Here is a 22,340-nt window from a genome sequence, read left to right on the forward strand (position 1 = left end):
CAGCCACAGGAACGCCACGTGACGTTGCCATTTTCCTGCAATTATGTTCAAATCCACAATGAATTGTGGGTAATATGATTTGACTAGTCCGATCGATGCAGGCTCAGCTAAAAAGCGGAACAAGGGCGCAAGAGGGGCGAGGCGACAGAACCCTTCACAAAATGGTGCTGTTTGGTCCTATGTACAGTGGAATGAAAAATCTGTGAGTGAACTAATGAATCTGAATTAACCCGGCAGTTGTGGTACAAGTAGCCTTAAAAGATGGAAGATCTGGCCTCAAACTATCCGATTGCTCTTTTATTTATTTTTTTAAATTAAAAAATGTAATTGATTGCCCAATAACAGCTAGATAGGCTCATGCACGCCCGTCGTCCGAGTGAGGATAGGTGATACAGAAAATAGGCAAATGATGTTAATTTTGAATTGTGTCTGATAAAATTTAATTAAATTTAAATGACTACATTTTATGTCATTCACAGTTGTTAAGTCTGTCTGACGGTGTTAGATTTATATTTCGTAACAGGCACCTGCTGATCGGAGCTGCAGCTGTCATGTCTGATACGTGGTTTCTCACACACACACACACACTCGCACACAATCTGGAAACAGTCCTCATTGCTTTCCATTTCCTTCTCTTATGCTTTTATGAACCAATTAGAAGAACTACCAGTTGCCTAATTGGCCAGTCAGCATCAGGATCAGGCTTCTTATCAAGCTTCATGAGAGATATTAGATCCAAATGGAAACAGAAGCACGGCTAAAGCCCAAAGGACAAACTTCATGGTCACGGTTCACACTCTGATTCTATGTCCTTAATTTAAGTCAATTTGCTCCTACTTCATCCCCACATTGTCAGTGTGGCCCTATCTCCTGATCATCATGTGTTCATAAATAGCTGGGGGGAAGTAACAGAAATACAGAGTGTGATGCAGTAATTCTGTAGACCTCCAAAACTGACCACCTCATGAAAAAACATACTTGTTGGAAAGGTTAGAATTGGACTGTTTAGGTGATTGATTCAACTGTAAGTATGCCACGTTCGCGACACAACTGAGAGTAGAGTGAAGAAGTGGTTTAGCAGCTTTAATCCTGTTGCAGTCACAAGCAAGTAACAGTACAGGTGTTATAGTATGAGCATATGATTATGGGTAGTCTCCCAAGCCTCTCCCTCACCCTCGCAGAGTGCATATTTGGCTTTTGATGACATATAGGTCAGATAGGTACAACTTCAATACCCATACTAGAGACGTGTCGGATATACAGCATTTCAAATTTATAGCCACATACAAAAGAGGCTTAGGTCAAATTTGACAAAAAGTCAAAATTTTGCTGTTCACAGTGTATGAAAAAAAAAAAAATCTGATCTATGTCACATATGGGCAAAAATATCAGAATTGACCTGAAATGTGAACATAGCCTTAGTCACAGAAATGACATGATACACACAGCGGCACTTAGAAGGAAGTATAATGTAAACGAGACTGAAAAACGTAAGTAGTGTACTCACAACAATTACAGGTACATGAATACCCCTCTATGGGTGTCGCTCATAGTTAAACATTATTATCTTTTTAAAGTTGGAATTTTAGCTACGGCTGGTATAAATTTGTAGAATGGGGACAACTGACAACTGATCTATGGTAGCTTATGACCTAAACTGCTTAAAAGAAAGTGGATGAATGAATATTTCATTTAGAATTGCTGGCAGGGGTTTACTTAAATTTGCAGCTTGACTTTGAATGTTAATCACCATTTACAGAGCCAACACTAAGAGGCACAAATATTTCTGTTTTACAAGGTCATTGTTGTGTCGGCATGCCTTTTCTTTAACATTTCCCTTTTTTTTATATTTCATAACCTAGCTTTCGGCTTTGATCCAACATTGATTCTACCTGTTACTCACCCTTACCATCATTTCCTAAATGATATACATCAAATTACTAAAGTAAAAGGTCATCATAAAAAGTCAATGCTTTTGTAAAGAACAGATAACTGAGCAATATCGTACCGTAACAAATGATTTGCATTTGCACAATGTTATTTCCCACCACTGACTATTCTTGTCTTGCTTACTTAGTGTGGTACATACAAACAAATAATCAGGCATAATTTGAGCCTGATTAATCTCTTACAATTGAAATCAGCAACGGTCAGTTTATCAGACGTTTCTAAAAGATTATCCCAACCGATTGTCATGTGGTGGGAAGTGAGTTGAGAGTGATTTTTATTTATTCATCTTGGCGCCAAAAATCAGACATTAAACCTATTGAATATTTACAATCACAAATCATCAGGTTAACAGTTTTTTTTCCTCCTCACATTTGGATTCACTTACATTTAAAAATACGATTAAAATGTTAAAACGCATGTGTGTACCCGACTTGATGTCAATTGTTCTCTCCCTCACAAATTGTTTGTTATTGCTCCCTTAGCCTGCTGTCAGTATGTCTGAGATATTTGTTATTTCATCAGTGAAAGTCCAAATGTCAAGGACAGGAGGCGATCATCTTTTCCAAAGCTACCCTGCCATAGTTGTTACTGAACTAGCAAATCATTTTTACAGGTCAAAGGTTTACGAACTGTTCTTTAGAACTAATTGGTTTCCAAGTCCCACTTTGAACACTAAGGGCGAGTGAGGCATAAACCATCATATGAGAAAACGCCACATAAAGACACATATTTCACTTTAATGCCTGTGGAAAATAACTGTCAATAGCCTTTTTTGTTTTTACAGTTGTAATCTATTGTGGGATAAGAAATACAATTGTAATTTGAACATTATAATTACTTTGGTTAACTTGACATTGTGCTGTCAAATAACCAGATTAACCCAGATGCCAAAATGTCGGGCGTGTTTACTTCAACAGGTTTTGTGCACTCTTGGTGGCCATATTGCGCATGGTCTACTAAGATTGCTGTGAAATTGGCAACCAGTGTGAAAGTAGGGCAGACCACCCACGGTGGTGCTTTAGAAAATATGGTGACGTATCACAAGTGCAAATTGAAGTTTCACGTGATGGAAATGGAAGTGTCAGTGGAAGAGACAAAATAACCCGGGAGATTTCTCCATAACATTTGATGTGACTTTTTGGGGGGAATCACAATACACTTGCACCTTAAAAAATGCGTTTGCTTCCCATTGCAAAGGAGGGTACAAGTTAAGTACGACTGTAGGCTGATGCATCGTTAATTTGGGTTGATTTACCTTACGCTGAAATGACTCAGACACAAGGAAAGGCAGCATTCAATGAGTTTTGTCATTGGTATTGAATCCTTGGAAATGGCTTTACATGTTCTCTTAGCTAGAAAATTGCATTCAGGAATGGGCGATGATATTGCTTCTGGCATTCAAAAATGTTTACAGGCATTTTAAAGATCTGTTCACTCAACTGCCTATCATTATGCCAATGCCTCCACCGTGACAAAACAACGACAGTAATCGTGCCGGTTTACAACTACCTTTCAGATGGAGTATCTAAAGATGAAAAATGTTTCACCACAATCTGTCTCACGCATCCCAGTGACGCAAAATGAATCACGTGCCAATTTTACTCAATTGGCAGACGGAATCCTGGGTGTGCACGTTGACTAGATGTGCTTCCACATTTGTCAGCCTTTAGTAAATCAGGCAAGAAGTCGCCAGCTGCTCCAAGAATTAAAGCGGGAATGGTAAAACGTGGATCATAAACACAATTGCACTATTGAGATGGCTTTTTCAACCCTCATACGCAAGGATGTTCACTGCTCATTTGTTCCAAAGTCTCTGTCATAAAAACAGGACCTGCACTTTTTTTCCCAGCATCATTAAAATATAACTGTCTCAATAAACCTTTTTTTTTTTAAAGTTTTTGTAGTCCATTACATTAAATTATTTGTGAAACCTGACTGTACTGCTCAGTCACATGATGCTGTTCTTGGGCCATGCGCACCAGAACTGTAACTACATCTTGTGAATTACAGTGACTGTATGTTTAGTTAACAGAGAGAGTACTAAAGCAAAGTTTTTAGAGCACATTTTTTTTCTCTCAAGACCAGATGATATAAGATGTTCAGTTGTCCCCACTGCAACCTTAACTGATCATAAGATATGCCATATTATGTTAGCTGTGTGTTAATTTGACCATAGATTTTTTTTTCTGCCCATAGTTTGGCGTCTCATTTAGCCACTTAACAGATGCACATTTTCTACAGAGTAATGCCTTAGAAGTGTTCAATGGGATGATATGTAGTGTCAAGGACAATTTCAACATCTCAAGGATGTTCTGCACTAAAGCCCTGAATGTGACTGAATATTTTGATGAATTTCTGCTCATGGGACATTCCTCAGCAGGGAGGCGTCCAGAAGGCAGTCTAACCAAATGCCTGAGTCACCTCATCTGGCTAGTCTCAATGCGGTGGAAGAGCGGCTTAAAGTTGAGTCCCTCGCGGGTGACCAAGATTCTCATTTGATCTCTAAGGGAGATCCTAGACACCCTGCGGAGGAAACTCATCTCGGCTGCTTGTATCCGGGAGATTGTTTGTTTAGGCAGGACCCACAGGTTGTGACCATAGGTGAGGGTTGAAACGTAGATAGACCGGTAATTCGAGTGCTTCATCTTTCGGTTCAGCTTCTTCGCCACGACAGACCAATGAAGAGTTGACATCTTAACGATGGAGTCCTTCTGGGGAGCAGATCATTCTTTTTTTTTTTCTCGCACACTAGCTAGGGCGCCTTCCCTGCCAGAGAGGTGACATTCCATGTCCCAAGAGCTAGTTAATGTAGACGATGATTGGACCGTCCAGGTTTCCACCTTTTGGCCGCCGCCCAGCTCGCAGATCACCCTATCACCAGGTCCCTGCCATCGAGCCCCACCTCCTGGTCTGGCTCCAGAGATGGTTGGAACCCGGTGACCCATGTCAGGGCAAGAGAAATTGTGGTGCATTGTTGTCATCCTAAGGGTTATGTTATCCGTGCTTTGTCTAGTCCCTCACCAAGGACCTGTTTTCCATGGTGCCATTACCATGAAGCCCCAGACAGTCTTCCATAACTTGTACTCATTAATATATTAAAGCTTGTCACACAGACTTGCCAGTTATGAGTGACCCCACTCTTACATACATACATCATGTACAATCTTTTTGTTCTTAAACAGAAGTCACCACATCTGTCCACAGACAAAAAATCTTGTCAGCAAAACCAGTTGTCTTTCAAGATCAAACTATCCATGGTAGCAGAAAATGATTGACAGTTTTATTTATTACATCTCCTAGCAACCATTTTGTTAAGCTAAGAAAAATGAGCCTGCCCGGGGAAAGCTTTTCAGCTTTCACATATATATTGAATGGAGCAAACTATTTCAATCAGAAAAAAACTCAACCCAAGAGAGGCAAGAGGACTCCTCTGCAGTTGATGGTGGGACTAGGCAGGCTGAGTAGGGAGGAAACGCTGAAAAGGATGCAAAAAAAAACCAAACAAACATAACCGGAACATATAAACGGCTGACATCATCATGACGAAGAGCTCAATGTCAAACGTATACTAAATATTTAAAATCTCATCAATGTTATTTGCTCTATTTTTCGTCAGAGTGTACTGAGTTTTGGTATCTACAAAATAATAGGTCTCAAAATTATATTATATATTTGTATATATTAGTTTTCATTTATGCACAAAGAAAGTGTACAATGGTGCAAAATGTAAAACGTTTTGGGGTTTAAAAAATGCATTTTCATATACACCATTACACAAATACAAACATTTACTTGACGGCACGTAGTACATTGGGTCTTGCCTTACTTGAACCATTTTTAACACTGACTCCCTCCCTTACAATAAGTTTTTCCTTCCTTGCATTTTTACTTTTATTGTTTTATTGGCACGATGGCATTTTCTGCCATGTTTGCAAATGTCACTGTAGATGGTGAAGAAAAACGCAAATGAAATGAAAACCACAATATCTGTCAGAAAAATCGGAAAACAATTTTTCTCCTAAAATCGTTCAGCCCTCGCAGACCCATGCATGTGTAAGTGTAAACATGAAAGAAAATACAGGTTGGCCCTCTGGGTGAGGAATTCAAATAAAAAAAGAATACAGATGGAACGATAAATAAGCAGGTAGTTACCATCTCAACGGAAAGCGTGCGTTTGTTGACACCTACCTGACTTGAATGAGATGAATAAATAAAAATGCTTTTTATGTGTTTTTTTTTTAGAGTGCTGTAATTTTTTGGCCAACAGCATTTTATGGCTTTCTAGGCTGGATTTTTTTTTTCTTTTAATACATATGTGTCTTGTGTGTTCATGTGCGCGTTTGCGTGTATTTGGTTAAGTGTGTACAGGAGTACAATTGCACAAAACAACTTTGAAGAGTTGTGGTGCATGGCCTTGCAAGAAATTAATCATATTTCTGTGTATCCACTATGCTACTTCGCATTTACTTGGTCATAAATTTGCATTTACTTTGTAATAAACATCAATGAATTGACTTTTGTTTCAACCTCTCTCCAGGAAACAAGAACTATTGAACATCTCAAACGTCCCTCTAGGAGAATGTCCCCCATCTCCGCCCCGCACCGCTCCCCCCAGCATGAAGGTAGGATGCGTGCACACACATTTTAGCAAAAAATGAAAGTACTTCCCTTCCCATTGACATCTTAACCCACAAGACATATTGAAAATCCATTCTTTTTTACTCCTATTGATCCAGCGTCTCAGTGTGAAAGAAGAATTTCAGTGTTGTTGATGAATTGTGACGGCAAACATTTAAGATGTCACAGCGTGCATGATTATATTGAAGTTCCGATTATTACAGGACAGGAATTGTCAACCCCATCAGTGAGGTTTTTTGTTTCAGTCCTACTCATAAATGTTAGGTTCCTTTAGGGTTTTTTATTTATTTATTTTTTTGAAGAACACCCATGTATGCCTATTGCAGTTCTTTTTGTCACTCTTTGATCAGTGTTTTCTCATGCTTCAACATGTTAGGAAAAGATTGATTGCAATCGATTCACCCATGTGAGAAGGATTAATAATTCATTGTTTTGGCCAATGGGATTGTGACATTGTACATGTGAAGTTCCATTTCTGCGTGATTCAGCATTTTGCAGGTAAAGAAAAAAAAAAAACACAAGCCAATTGAAATGCCGCAGGGTATCACATGCTTTCTAGGAAATTATTTTGGGTGTGATGTTTTATTAATCATTTCATTCAATTTTCCTGATTTTTTTTTTTAAACCAGATTTGCAGAATAATACAAAAAGAAACAGTATCCACAGAAACGCACCTATCCCTAGACAGTATGTCACCTTGAACAAAGCTGTAATTGTTGATAGAAATAGTGTGAAAAACAGGAGCAGGAGTGAAAAATGAATTATTCTCATGGCCTCAAACAAACAAAAGATGGCTGGATGAATTTTTGAACTCCAGGCTGCCTTCATGGTGTTAAATGTGCAACTGTCTTAGCTTGAAATTGACTGAAATATGGAGAATTTACATAGAGAACAAATACAGATTTATTAAATCGCACATCCTGCAAGCCACACGTGACCCAACCCAACCTGCCAAATAATAGCAGTGACCTGACCAGAAACCTGTAATTTAATAATGGTGTTGTCATGAAAAATGCGTCTAATAATGTTTTGATTTCAGTATCTACAAGATGCATCATGCATTACTTATCAACCCCACTTATGCTCGGCGCTGCTATAGTGACTGACAGTTGGTCACATTTATGTTCAGATGACATGCTAAGGGGAAGCTACACTGTGTGCTCACCTGCATGTGTTTTCGGGAGAAAAATGCACACTGGTACAACCTGTTTTATGTTTTGGCAAGCCTTAGTCAACTGCCAGACTTGACTATCCTGTTTAAAGCATAGACTTTATCAAATTAGACTGGGATTAAACATGGGCAAGAGACAGCAACTGTGCGATGGAGCCAAACAAATGACATGGCATGTTTTAGCTGCTGCCTTTGAGGTTTTCCCCGTTTCGGATTCAGAGAAACCAGGTACTCGATTATTGGAAAGAACTCAACAAAAGGTTTAAGATTATCTTGTTTTTTGGTTTACCCTTGTGTTAGTTGATTGGAATGTGAAATATTCAACAAGATGGTTCGCAGTTACAAACAACTAAAGCAACATGCTGTTATACACGCATATTTATATTTCTACTTGATTCACTTCCATTAACGTGGGACTCTTTCAAAGCAGTCTCTCTGAGTGAGGTATATAACATGAACACAGTTGAGGCTCTGGCTCTAGTCGTGAGTCTGACATGCCACTACACTGGAGACACATGGATGAGCCCAGCCAGTGTGCTTGGTTTCTGCGGCTAGTCAATGGTAATGCAAAGATGATAAATTTGGATGTGGTATTTTTGTGAAGGTTGCATACAGATCAGAATGCTGTGGATGTAGGAAAATGCTTTTGGTCGAAAACAACAGTGTCAACCCGACTCGCCAACCTGTCGGACCTCGATTGGAATTTTCCATCAGACTGCTGTTTCCTGTTAGTTAGTACCTACGTTAGCTACTCCTCCTCGAACATGATCCCTTAGAACAGGGGTCAGCAACAGTCGGCCCACAGGCCGCAATTGGCCTGCTGCCAAATATATCTGGCCCTGCAGATGATGTTGATGAACAATGCCTTACTATCGTTGTGGTCTTGTTTCGCTGAAAAATATTGAGCTGTTTTGCTGAAAATAGAATTTTTTTTTTTTACATATCGCTTGGAAATGCGCCACTTCCGTGTTTTGTATTGGCTGCAAAACCCAAGTGACAATGTGACCACATCAGAGGAAATACAATGATGATTGGCAGACTGACAAACAAGACATTATGCCCACGAATTATGAACCAAAGCCGGTGTGCGCGGCAATTGATTTACTTAAGGAGCGTACATTAATGTTCCAATTAAAAAAAGCAAACTAAGGTGAATTCAAGGAGACGTTGATTATGGGCACACTGAACGCATTTAGCGTCCCTTGGTCCCTCCTAGGCTACCGCTGTCTTAGCGTTGCTTAGCAATCGATCGATGAGACGCGTTACTGACGCCGGAGTATGTGTCCATGATGAGCCGTCGTCTGGCCGGGAACGGTGGCCGTTGTTGGACCAGCGCTTTTAAGCACATTGAGTTGCCTTGTGTATGAAACGTGATATATAAATAAAACTGCCTTGCCTTGCCTTAAGTGTATCAGGAAGGACAGAAAAAGAAACTAAGAATGTTAGTGATGGAATAATAATATTTTATTGTACATATATTTTTATATAAAAACACATTGCTTGCTGTAAACTGCTTTGCGTTACGCCCGCAAACTCAGACACCAACTTATTCACCATTGCACACATTTTAACCACTCCATTTACGGTATTGGTTTCACTTGTAACCGCCTCTTTTATCGTAATAAAAGGCACAGAGGGGAGGCAGAACGTTGGATGACCTCGATGCGCTGAAAGCGATCTGTCTCCCCTGTTGCAAAAGACAAGCTGCGGCTGTTTGCTTTATCTCCTGTCTCAAATTGGTGCATACTTGAGAATATCTTTAATTGTACTGGATAACTCCAACAGTTAGTTAAATACGTTATCCGTTTACCTGTGTTGCCTTTATTAATAATGCTCCTGTGTTTGTGACTTTTTTTAGACTGAATCACTGATAGCAGACAGTATAGCAATTCTAATGTTATATTAATATAATGAGAAATATATAACAAATATTGTCAAATTGATGAACAGACAGTTTTAGCTGTGTTAGTGTGAGTATAGCATAATTATTTCTGCAGCAAGAATGTCATTTAGGAGCTAGGGGAATGTAAACATGCGATGGAGTGGGACAGAAGTTCACAGTAAATTAAAGAAGCAGCGGTAAAACGCACAGGCTGTGTACCGTGAAACTTCTTGCAATACAGTCTGGCTTCATGCAGAACAGAGAGGCTTACTGCGGTACCGTGATCTTTCACACAATATCTCAATAAATATCATACTGTCCCAGCAATACTGCGATAAAACCAAACATCAACATTTTGATATTGTTACATTTCTACTGAGAATAAGGTTTTTGTTGTTGGAAAAGAAGAGTTTGCCTGATAAAATGAAAATCTCATATTTGCCCGTGATCGAATTCTAGGGAGAAAAATTTGGCCCGCAGCCAAACTATGTTGTCGAATCCTGCCTTGGACAACATCTTAGGGCAGGGGTGAGCAATTAATTTTGCAATGGGTCCACATTAGAAACTGTAACGCTTGCAGAGGGCCAAGACAACACGCTAACCTCAAGTTTATCCATGTTATTTTTTATGTATTTAGAAAAATGATAATGTCTTGTTTCCACAAATATGTAGCTATGCTATATGTGGTTCCAATTCGGAAATAAAAAATCATCCAGCCACCCATTATCTGTGCCGCTTTTCCTCACAAGAGTCAACGGGCATGCTGGAGCCTATCCCAGCCGTCTTTGGGCAACCACTCGTGCTCACAATCACATCTAGGGCCAATTTAGAGTGTTCCATTATTCTACCATGCGTGTCTTTGCAATGTGGGAGGAAATGCGAGTACCCAGAGAACTCGCACAGGCATGGGGAGAACACAGGAAGGCTAGGACCACTGTGGCACTAAATTGACAAAACTGCAAACGCAAGTCTTAGCTCTTGCTTTCTACCATGATTGTACTAGTGTCCACGTGTGTGCAGTTAAAAATAAAAATGAAATTTCTAAATAAAAGAACCGCATATTTTATGTTTTACTTTGACTTCATGGTCACTGTGAGGGCCAATTAGAAACTGTGGCAGGCGGGCAGGATGTGGGCCCTGGGCCGTACTTTGTCCAGGTATGTCTTGCAGATACTGCAGGTGTGAATATCGATGTTTTGTGGGGGGGTTTGCCAAGTAGATGATTTGTGGTGCGGTTTTACTGTGATAATATGCTGAGTCCCAACTCAATCCTGTGTATCCTGTTAATATTAACCCTTTGATAAGCCTGGCAGGAGTATCTGCTACTTGAAGGTTGAGAGAGTGATGGTAGATTTATGAGTTTTCATCAAAAGTAATTTCAGGTAACACTGGTTTTTATTCGTACTCTCAAAATGTTGTAATCTACTGGTTTTTATGGCTGGAATCCCTCACATGGTTGTAAAATGTCTTGAAAGACATTTCGGTCCTTTGAGGAGCTAAACAGTTTGAGGGTATGACTTATTTTACTGTCACATGCTTCTGTATTTCAAAGTATGAAGTGTGGTAGGGTGGCTCAAAAGCAGGCTGCGACTGCTGCGTTAAAGGTTCACTATCGAGAAATATTTTAATTTTGTTCTATAAGAAAATAGAATTGCTCTTGCGCACATTTAATTTGCGTCCCCATAATTTCAATTTTGATTGTGCAGCAGTGTGTTCTCCACGCGCATATGCCAGCACCTGCACAAGCACCAGTGCGCAGGCCATATTCACTCTCACAGCTTGATTATGTGAGAAGGTGGGAACCCCTGGGAGCAGGATCTGTAAATGCATTTGTGAAAGCACATATGAACTTGTTTATGTTCCTCTCTGAGGAAGTGATTGCTTATCACACTGTGTGTACATGGGTGTGAGAAAAGGGCGCTACCCTTTTGACTCACTAAAACTGAAAAAACACTCTGAACTTGAGTGGCAAACAAAGCACTGCTGTCAGCACAGCTCATCTTGTGAATGTACAGTAAGGTGTAAAAATGCAAAACTTTGAGTTGGTCTATGATGTCAAGATACCAAACTCCTGTTAAATGGTGATGGTCCACTGTCAGTTTTTAATTTTGTTTTTTTCCAGTCTGCAGAATTCTTCGATATGCTGGAGAGGATGCAGGTATGAGATCAAAGCATTGTAATCTTGTCTTGTACATCTGGCCTCATTTCTTAACCGCAACAAATTGCACCAAGGTATTGGGACACATATCCATATAAATAAATGAATCAGACAATGTTTGAAATCAAGGCCTAAATTTTCCTGATTCGTTTTTTTTTTTTATCTTACATTTATGGACGAGTAATTTGGTTTATATGCAACCATATGGGTGCAGTCGTTAGCTTTTATTGGACAGTTAGCATGCAAGAAGCAAAGCGCAATGCTACCAGATATCTTCTCATTCTTTTTTATGGAAATTATTGATTCAGCCACCCTTCCCATTCTGTGACCCCTTTGTTCACTCCATCGACTCCCAAGGGCAAACGCTCTGAAAAGTGTGAACTCAGATGGGGGTATAAAAAAAAAGGAGAGGGCAAGGAGAAGCGAGATGGTGAAAAATATACTGAAGGAGATTGGAAGAAGTGGTCAAAAGAATTTTGCAGGCTCTTTTAGATGTGATGTTTAAAGGCTGAAGCACTGACTGATGTTTCAAATAGTCATTCATTTTATGAAACCGAATATGAATATGAAACTTACCGTATATTAAGGTAAATGTATTGTATTTCTCACATGGACAATATACAGCGAACCCAATTCTGAAAGGAAATAAAATTCCATGTTTTGAGCTACTCTACAAATTTAATCTTAAAGATATTCTTTTAGAAAGTAGACATAATCGTCTCAGACAAATATGGGGGCCCACATTTTTTTTTTACTGCCAACATTTGAACCTCCGCAAAGCAGTGAGTGTCATTCTAATTATCATTGTTTTTGTCTTTGATAAATAGTTTGTAGAAATTACTCTCTTATGTCTCATGCCGCTTTCGAATATTTTAGTGAACAAGCTGCTTGCTCGCCCAATATGGTTATGTGAAGTAGAAAAGGCACGCATCGCACTTTCAAAGCATCGCTTAGAGATGCGCTAGTGAGGACGTCGTGAGTAAGACATTTAGAAAGCACAGTCGGAGAATGATAGCCAATCAATGCAGCCGAATGATCAAATACTGTTGTCCGTTACACCCCAGAAATTGTGGCCCTCATCCATCTTCTCTGAACCTTGCCTTGCATCGATCTGTTCTTGGGCTCTGCCACTAAAAAGCCAGCAATGAGAACTGTGTGTTTAAAGTCTACTTTGTCGCTTTGAAAGATGGTGCTGATTGAAGGTCATGTTTTTGGACCTCGTTTATTTTTTTTCCCTTTTTTATTCCCCCACGTTTCACCTCTTCCTCCCTCCTCTATGTCTGTCTGTGAAAGAAAATTGAATCCTCTTAAGCGCGCCTTTGTGATCAGTTTTCTATTGTGGACAATAGCTTCGCTGTGACTGTAACTGCTGTGCTGTCAATATGCACACAGACACATAAACACTATTACTGGCATGCAAGCAAATGTATGTTTGATGCATGGTGAAGTGCCTGCTTTCAGAACTCACTTTGTGCTCATCTAGACAAAATGTTCCTCTCAGCAAACTGTCAGATTGGCATTTCATATAATAATGTATTCATCCATATACACATACCAGCCACAACAGATGACTGTACAAATTGATGTGACACAATATATGAGATATATCATCAACCCTGCATTTACAAAGACCTCTTTGACTTTTCAAATTAAGAGGCCATATCAGGTCAAGATTGAATTTCTCAAGACAGATTTGTTTATTTTTTTCGGCAACCAAAAATACCGTACCGTAGATTGATTGCAAACACGTACACAGTACACACACACTTGATTGAAAGGTTGATATGGCTTTGTGCTGCTGTGTCACAACAAGACTGAATGGATTGTCAAATGCTGAAAGAAACATTTATCTGGATTTAGCTGGATTCTGCGCTGAGTGTGAGAGGATGACTAAGTGTCTGTACTACCTGCATGTGTGCTTGTGTGTGTTGAAAAGAACATTAGCATGCATGACTCACTTTGTCTTCATCCAACTAAAAAAATCTGAACAAACTACCGTATTTTTACGGCCATAAGGCGCGCTGCATCAAAGGGCGCAACACCAGTTGAGGGTGCTATTTCCGTATTTAATGCATATACTAGGCGCGCCGCACTACAAGGCGCTAGCTCAGCTGCTCGCGCGAGCTCACCCGCTCGCACTAGCTCACCTGCACTAGCTCACCCGCTCGCACTAGCTCACCCGCACTAGCTCACCTGCTCGCGCTAGCTCACCTGCTCGCGCTAGCTCAGCTGCTCGCGCTAGCTCAGCTGCTCGCGCTAGCTGAATCCCCAAAGGGATTGTTGCCAGAGGTATCACCCCGTATCAATGACAGATGTCATCAAACTATTGGGAATCACTGCCAATAACAATGACTCTAACCAATAAAAGGTGTCTTGGCAATAGTCTCCTGGACAACGTCAGGGGAGGGACTTCCCTGGTCACCACACTCCTCAGAGTCACGGTTTCAAATCAAAACCAAAAAAAAAACTCAGCATACAAACAAACAATGAAACAAAGAAATAAGATTAACACAAAACATTTATCTCTCATGCCATCTATATACCCAAAAGAAAAATAACACAAAAAGATTATCGCAATGGCTTCTTGGGAGCCACTCAGACTCAGCCAATCACATGGCTGTTTAGAGAGATGTGCTGTTGTGCTTTGGGCTTTTTGCAGTCTGTTGTCTAAACCTGGGACGTTTCATGCTTTCAATAACATAAATGATGAGACAGACTACAACATTGTGGACAGCTGCCCTTTTGTCCAGCTTTCTCCTACACCATCACCCAAACACCATAGTCACATAATGTATAAGTCACGGTCAATTAGAAGCGTAGATGACTCAGACTTTGTCCAGCAGGGTGTGCTAACATGCACTCCGAACAGCCCAATGAGTAAAAGGGTTGATGGTCGCGAGTGATGCTTAGTCCATATAATGGGCGTGTCGCTTTACAAGGCGCTTTGTTTGTTTTGGGGAAGATTAGGGACTTTAAAGAGTGCCCTATAGCCCGGAAAATACGGTACTTGTATAAAATAGAAAAGTAAAACTGTGACCACATCATTGTGTTTCAGACTGTTAATCTTTTCAAAAAATAAAATAAAATAAAATTAGAGAAAAAAAAGTCCATGCTAGCTTCATGAAAAGTTCTTAAACTGCAAGAATTGTTCACGCCTATCTTTATTAATTGAAGGCAACCACCAGCTGGTCCTGATTAGTTGAATTGTAACACCCATTCTTGGAAGCATGTGTGTAAACGGAAAAAAACTGAAGTGAACCAACAATCAGGACAGAATTAGGTTCCAGGAAATTTATACAAACCTCAAAGAAAAATATATTTTTGTACAGAAGAACCCTCCGCATGACTGTAAAAATCAAATCAAGTTTGACTTATTCTACTGCCGTTGACGGCTAAAGATTTTTTTTTTTTTTACTTGGCTGGTAGTGGATGAGTTAATTATCAGCAATTTGTTTGACATTCACCGCAGATCAGTTGACTCCTCTGAGGAATGGGTAAGTTGGGGCAAGAAGGTGTAGTTACAAAAATAAAAACATAATTCAAAAAAAGGATAATATTTATATATATATTAATATTTCTGATACAATTAAAGCGAAAAGAAACAATTATTACAATTATTATTTTAACAGTGTCCATGTAAGATGTTCATAAGAAAACAATACTTGATACAATAAAGAGCATGTACTAATTAGTATCAGTCAGCAGGTGCTTTCAATTTGCCTGTTTGAATAATGGTGTGAACAATGCCGGATTTACACTCCATGTTTGAAGTGACATGATTAGAAATAGTTTTTTCTTAGTTTGTTTTGCCTTCAATAGAACAATTTGGGTAAAAAGTATATATTCACATAAAATGGCCCAATCCGTAGGCTCATACATTATATCTTTAGATTGGGAATCAGACCTCATCGAAGTGTGAATAAAAATCCGATGCGTATTGGATGTGCCGATGTGACTGCAGTGTAAACGCACAGATTGGATATACCCTCTCAATGCACACTGAAGATACGTCACATCACATCTGCCCAAACAACACACGTAACCACATTGAAAAGCACCCACGGTAAATCTGAAGTAAAACGGAACGTATAGATGCGTCAATATGGTATGTTGAAGGTGTTATCAGTTGATGGCCACTGGAGTTTGCTGATGTGAGTCAGCCCAGGCCAGTTAAACGGTATGCAACATGCAATGTGGGTATCTGCGCATGCGGGTTGTTTACGTGTCCAGCAGTGTAAAGTTAGCCGACAAGTATTCGTGGAAATGGAGTCAGCTGTCAATTGAAACTGGGCACTTCAACTTGCTGTGTAAATTCAGCCTAAGAACTCTTCTTGAACATTACACAGACTTTGAAGAACATCCTCTTACAAACTTAATAAAGCTATTCGATATCCCATGTTGGTATTATTTCAAATTAGCTTTTGACCAATGTGTTTTTCCGTCCCCATGCTGCAAATGGATTCAGGTCCCTAAAGTTGAAGAGACCAAAAAATGGAAGGTGTGACCAGTCAGCTGACGCACACACACTCATCAGCTTGTGTTGTAATGTCCCTCCTCAGTGTCTTTGTCCTCTCTTTGTCACCTCTCAAGGCTTTCACATTAGAAAATCAATTGCCTCCTGATCTAACTGATCATAAATTGCGGGAACTCCAACTGCGTATCGATCTGCATTGGCTGCTGCTATTGCAGAGTCAAAAGGGCCTCTGCAGTATTTCGAGGTCGTGCCCTGCAATTGTGCCACACTACGCAAAAAAACTGCAGGGCTCAAACAACCTTTAAACTGCTTGAACCACCTGTTTTTAAGTTCTTACATCATTGCTTGAACCTCAGCTTAATCTTACACATTTAGGCTTTTATAACCATTGTTTGAGCCGTCATTTCTTATGTGTTGGTGTTTCACATTGGTCTATGTTGAAATTTGAGGAAGTGCACCGTGTTTTTCACAGGATGACTATATTCCCTACCCACGGATAGAAGATGTGAGTATCTCATTCACTTAATGTATTTGTTGTAAAGAGGCTGAAGATTAGAACATGATCAGAATTTGTTTTTGTTGTTGTTCTGCTTCCATTCCAAGGTCTTAGAGAAAGGTGGCCCATATCCCCAGGTAATCTTGCCACAGTTTGGTGGCTACTGGATTGAGGATGTGGAGGCACCAGCTGGCACACCTTCCTCTTCAGAGTCCAGTTTCTGTGAAGAAGAGGATGGAGGAGAGGGTATGAGTCCTGGTGAGGGACACAATTACCGTCTGGAGTGCAACAGCACAGCCAAGGCCTATCGCAAACACTTTCTGGGCAAGGTGAGTGTTTGTTCTCGGAATGTTCAAGGACAAGTTTCAATATCAGGATCAGCTGTTTATGTTTATGAAAGTGAGGCCATATGTATGCAACACTGTAACAAATTTCTCATGTGGTTGTAAACACACTTTTGTGCAGGAGCACATGAATTACTACTGCACTGGCAGCAGCATAGGCAACCTCATCATGTCCCTGAAGCATGAGGAGGTTGAGGGCCAAGAATTGTTGCGCATCATGCTCAGGTACAGACGTTCTTTGGGATTAAAGCACATTGACCAGCCACTGCAAAATGACCACCACAAAGAGCCATATTCAAATAGTCTGCCTTTACTAGGATAATATTGCTTTCTGTCTAATATTTGATTTGCTTTCCATCAGTCCAATATTCGCTCTTGGCATGATAAGGTTGACAGTGTGGATCAAAATGGAACATTATTAAGTCATATTTGCTGTAGCCCCTCTATTGGATATCATATTGTGCTACTGGTCATGTTTTGAGTAGTCGGTGTGTGCGACGCACTGTATCTGTGGCACTATTATAATTCGACGAGGTTGATGAATTGCTGAGTAAATTGGTTTCATGTAGCATGAAACTATGCAGCAATGAAACTGTGGCCAACAAATGCTTTGACTCTCTATTTTCTTTGTTTTTTGTGAGGGTGGAGCAAAATTAGACATAGATGCTTTATATGTTGCCTGAAAATGTGTAAAAATATAATCATTAGCTTCCCAATTTAGTTTGGACATGTTTATCATAGTCATTGGCGTTACTTTACAAAAAAAAAATAAAAAAACGTATAAGGCTTATAGATCCTTTGCTAATATGTTATTTATTATTATTATTATTATTATACAATATTATTATTATTATACAATATTATTATTACTATACAATATTATTATTATTATTATTATACAATATTATTATTATTATTATTATTATTATTATTATTATTTAGTGCCTACTAGTTTTCTTTAAGAAGCATTTGTGTCATCCTATTGCAGGTCAAGGACCAAGACAGTCCATGATAGGATATCTTTAGCAGGAATTAACCAGCTTCCCAGTGTACCTCAGATTGCAAAGGTAAGATAAACACACGTTGCTCAATATTTTTAATCCAAAACACAAAGAAAATGAATTTCCATTCACGTTTTTGGTATGTTTCAGCTTCTGTGTGACGATGCCACAGGATTAAAGTTCAACCCAGTGCTTTACCCTCGAGTAAGTTTATTCCAGTCTTGCATCACAACCTTGTGCAGCTAACCATCGAATAAGATGAGATGGGCCAATATTCTGGAAATTGTTTTTATTCTAACACTTCATATCGAATTATGAATGTGTAAAGACCTCCCAAGGTACATACCAGCCTTTTCATTCGTCTAAATACAGCACCTTCATTAACTTTCAACGCCCTCCATCTTAAATGGAGGGTGAAAGTGCAGGTAGAGCCTTTTCATATTACATCCCTCATAAATCTCCTCCCAGGCCAACATCCACCATTCACAGTGAATGCAATATTCCAAAGGGTGGGAGGTCCAAAAAAAAAAAAATGGACATGGATTGATATCATCATTCTGTGAGTCTCATGGAGGTCTATGATGGAGCTTGCCTTTGGCCAGAGCCTCGGGGAGTGAAACTTACCATCTGCGCTTTGGTACGCAAGAGGCTGTGATGAGAGCGCTGGTCTCGCTGGGGGCTGTGAGAGTTTGCATGTCAGCCTGACGCAACAAGAGCCAACTAAAGCTGCCCTAGGGACATGTTGGAGAGTACGACAACATGTTTTCTACAGCGATGAATAACGGTTTTGTTGTTGCACAGGGATCTCAGTTGATTGTAGCTTTTGATGAACATGAGGTCAACAACACCTTCAAATTTGGAGTGATCTACCAACAATTTGGGCAGGTAAGCGATTGTATTGATAGCGAAGCTTCATTTGTGTTCGGGTGTATGCTCTTCTGTGTCACTGATACTCCTCTTCCAATTCAGACGTCTGAAGAAGAGTTGTTTGGGAACAATGAAGAGACTCCAGCTTTCAAGGAGTTTCTCAGTATACTCGGTGACAGCATTGAACTTCAGGATTTTAAAGGGTGAGATGTGATATAAAGCACTTGAAGAAGAGACATGGCGCTCGGAAATGAGGACAAATGTGTCTGTAAAGCTTAAATATCGCATAAAGAAGTAACATGATCGCAAAGAATGTCAGATTTGATTGCAGCACGGAAAACAAGGTTTAGTAGCTATCATTGCCATTTTGGCCTCTGTATGCAGTCATGATAAACTATTTGAAATGTTTCCTGGGCGGGGGGGGTGCAGTTAGTTATAATAAACACAATAATTGTACTGTACCTGGCATGGTCAATTAAATTGAATTTTCAATATGGAAATCATCTCCTGCAAAGACTTTCTGCAAGCTTTTATTAACCAAGGTGCAGGATTTGGGCTGTCAAGAGTCGCTGGCACTGGAACAGATGCTCATAACTTTGCCTTATTGACCGTGACAAAGTCATTGAAGGACAGAAAAGGGCCTTTTCCGTTCATACTAATCAAAGCATAGAAATACCGAAAGTGTCTGATGCAGAATTTAATGGTATAAGCAGGTTAATGCCAATACCTAATTAAATAATCAACATTTATGCTCATATGGCCATCGTAACATTTTCAAAAATGCTTTGTAATCAACACTGACATGCCTGTCTATGCTGTGACAGTTTTCGTGGTGGGCTGGACGTGTCCCATGGACAGACGGGGACCGAATCCATCTATACAATTTTCAGACAAAGGGAGATTATGTTCCATGTGTCAACCAAACTTCCTTTCACTGATGGCGATGTCCAGCAGGTACTCGCAACCTCTCAATCTCATGGCATGAATGTTACACAACACTCTGTTTGAGAACCAATATTTCATCCTCTGCCCCCTCAGCTTCAGAGGAAAAGGCACATAGGAAATGACATTGTGGCAGCAGTTTTTCAAGAAACGCCTACACCCTTTGTTCCTGACATAATTGCCTCCAACTTTCTTCATGCCTATGTGCTGGTCCAGGTGGAGAACCCATGCACGGAGAACACAACTTACAAGGTCAAAACTAAGTTTTCAAATGACCCTTTTCAAATTTGTTACATCTTTTGTACTTGAAAGACCACATAGTTTTTTATTAATAATCCCAACAGGTATCTGTCACTGCTAGGGAGGATGTACCTCCCTTTGGACCCCCCCTCCCAAACCCAGCTGTCTTTAAAAAGGTGAATTGAGTTTGTTCTAAAGGAGAACTTGCTAAACGTATTAAGTTAAAGAAGCAAATTTGAAACGTTGTTCCCACCGGATCCCGTGATGATAAATAAACCAACTGTTGACTCAAAAGGACATTTGACAAGAAACTGTGTTCCTGCATGACATTCTAATAGCTTAACAGGCATCGGAAATTAGCATTAGCTACAAATGATGGGATTTATTTCTCATTTGTCGATGTTGTGACATCTGTCGCTAATCAAATAAACATGAAACTAAATTACATTAACACAAGGGTGTCAAGCTCATTTTAGCTCAGGGGCCATATGGCGGAAAATCTATTACCAAGTGGGCCGGACCAGTAAAATCATGAGCTATAAGAAAAAAATAATTGGAGTCAATATTACAGAGGCTATCACTATTTGTATTTGCCCTTTTTTCATAAAGTACATATTTTGTATCGAACGCACAATAATATGAAGTAAATAAAAAAATCAATAAATGAATACAATGATACACAAATATCCAGTGGCAGGAAAAAGTCCCAATCAAAATATGTGATTGTACAACTTCTTTTCAATGAATACAGTGAAGTGCAGCGCGTCAAATTGAATAGTGCAAGGCTTCAATTAACAGTGAGGAATACTTCCCATTTTTGGCAACACAAGTTTGTCATCTTGTTCTTTAGTGAACGTTTAATTCAACTGTGATGGCTCAGTCTGAACACTGAGTGGCACCCACATAATGACAAACTGGAAGTGTCTTTGACAGAAGAAAACGGAAACTCACGAAGATGATATCACGTTTAATGTATGTTTGACGCCGCTCATGAACAGCTTAAAAGCTCTTCAGCGTGTTGGCTTTTAGAGGAACGTGAGCTGCATACAAAAAAGATTTGGATTTGGTCAATTTTTCTTACTTGTGTGTAGATAGTCTCCATCAAAAACAAAACTGTAATGCTTCTGTGTAAGGTTGTTTCTAAAATGTACAGCATTTTAATTACGACCCCCAAAAAGCTTTAGTTTTGTACCTTGATTTAGTTCACTTTTGTTGCACGTGGCAAAAACAGATGATCACAAATTATTTCCATAACAGTTTCAATTTCATCCTTCTTGTCTACCGTCACTGTCTTCCCTTTCCAGGGCCCAGAGTTCCGAGACTTCCTTTTGACAAAACTGATCAATGCGGAAAATGCCTGCTACAAGTCTGATAAATTTGCCAAGCTAGAGGTGACACACAAAGACACACTCTGAATACCAGTGATGTAACCCTCTTGCTGCACAGGTATTTAGAATCTCTTTTGTGTATGCATGAATGTGAACTTATTCCAGGGTCGAACGCGAGCCGCGTTGCTTGACAACCTCCACGATGAGCTTCACCGACAAAGTCAGGCCACTCTGGGTCTAAGCCAAGCAGAAGAGGAGGACAAGCTGGAGAATGGTGGACATGGAGGTCTGCTGGAGTCATTCAAGGTGAATGTAATGCCGCATGCGTAATCTTCTTTGGCTGTCACCTTTATGTGGATGCTATCATTATTGTTTTTATGTTGTAGCATCCTATTTTATATATATAATGTTGGCCAAGTAACTGTCACATAATAAACAACAAATCACCATTGGTCAGCAACAATGCTGACATAAACTTTTGTTTAAAACAACTGGTACGAAGGGGACCAATATATGCGCGATATCTACCAAGCTGAACAACTGATGTGATCGATCTAAACTTTTATGTTTTGCACACCACATTCAGACCCTACCATGCAATTCATCTGATAACTCCCCCTGTCCAATTTTTGTGAGAATGTGCAGACTGCAGCCACATTGTTCTGTTCCTGGCTGACAAGAGGAGAGTTGTGTCCGCATAGCTTCTTATGAGTGATTATTTTATTTGCTTGTGAGGCTCCTAATGGTTTGATCTTCCAAGAATCCTAGCTTTGCATTTTAATTTTCTATGAATCTACAAGATTACTTATTTAAACACGGTCAGTGCTACTAAGGCATGTATTTTGGGTA

The 22,340-nt window shown here is 39.7% G+C and overlaps 1 protein-coding gene across 11 annotated transcripts in view; it reads left to right on the forward strand.

Annotated features, from left to right (window-relative positions):
- The window catches only part of rap1gap2a (RAP1 GTPase activating protein 2a), a 71,684-nt gene that overhangs the window by 43,281 nt on the left and 6,063 nt on the right, over positions 1-22,340 (forward strand). For 8 of the 11 annotated variants that reach the window (XR_015844207.1, XM_088300108.1, XM_088300114.1 and 5 more), the window contains 15 exons: positions 6,488-6,572; positions 11,764-11,799; positions 16,265-16,297; positions 16,746-16,778; positions 16,877-17,098; positions 17,235-17,338; positions 18,102-18,180; positions 18,265-18,318; positions 18,916-18,999; positions 19,084-19,184; positions 19,806-19,935; positions 20,020-20,175; positions 20,268-20,339; positions 21,468-21,554; positions 21,657-21,797. Coding sequence is in view for 10 of the 11 variants with exons in the window: in XM_088300108.1 (XP_088156234.1) it covers positions 6,488-6,572; positions 11,764-11,799; positions 16,265-16,297; positions 16,746-16,778; positions 16,877-17,098; positions 17,235-17,338; positions 18,102-18,180; positions 18,265-18,318; positions 18,916-18,999; positions 19,084-19,184; positions 19,806-19,935; positions 20,020-20,175; positions 20,268-20,339; positions 21,468-21,554; positions 21,657-21,797 (1,417 nt within the window). In the remaining variant the exon portion in view is untranslated. Of the gene's footprint in view, positions 1-6,487; positions 6,573-6,908; positions 7,988-11,763; positions 11,800-16,264; positions 16,298-16,745; positions 16,779-16,876; positions 17,099-17,234; positions 17,339-18,101; positions 18,181-18,264; positions 18,319-18,915; positions 19,000-19,083; positions 19,185-19,805; positions 19,936-20,019; positions 20,176-20,267; positions 20,340-21,467; positions 21,555-21,656; positions 21,798-22,340 lie in introns of those variants that run through there. The other 3 variants (XM_088300116.1, XM_088300110.1, XM_088300117.1) reach the window with 3 other exon arrangements.

Source organism: Idiotropiscis lumnitzeri, chromosome 7, assembly GCF_059441095.1.
Source record: "Idiotropiscis lumnitzeri isolate Australia: NSW breed Sydney's pygmy pipehorse chromosome 7, RoL_Ilum_1.0, whole genome shotgun sequence".
NCBI lineage: Eukaryota > Metazoa > Chordata > Actinopteri > Syngnathiformes > Syngnathidae > Idiotropiscis > Idiotropiscis lumnitzeri.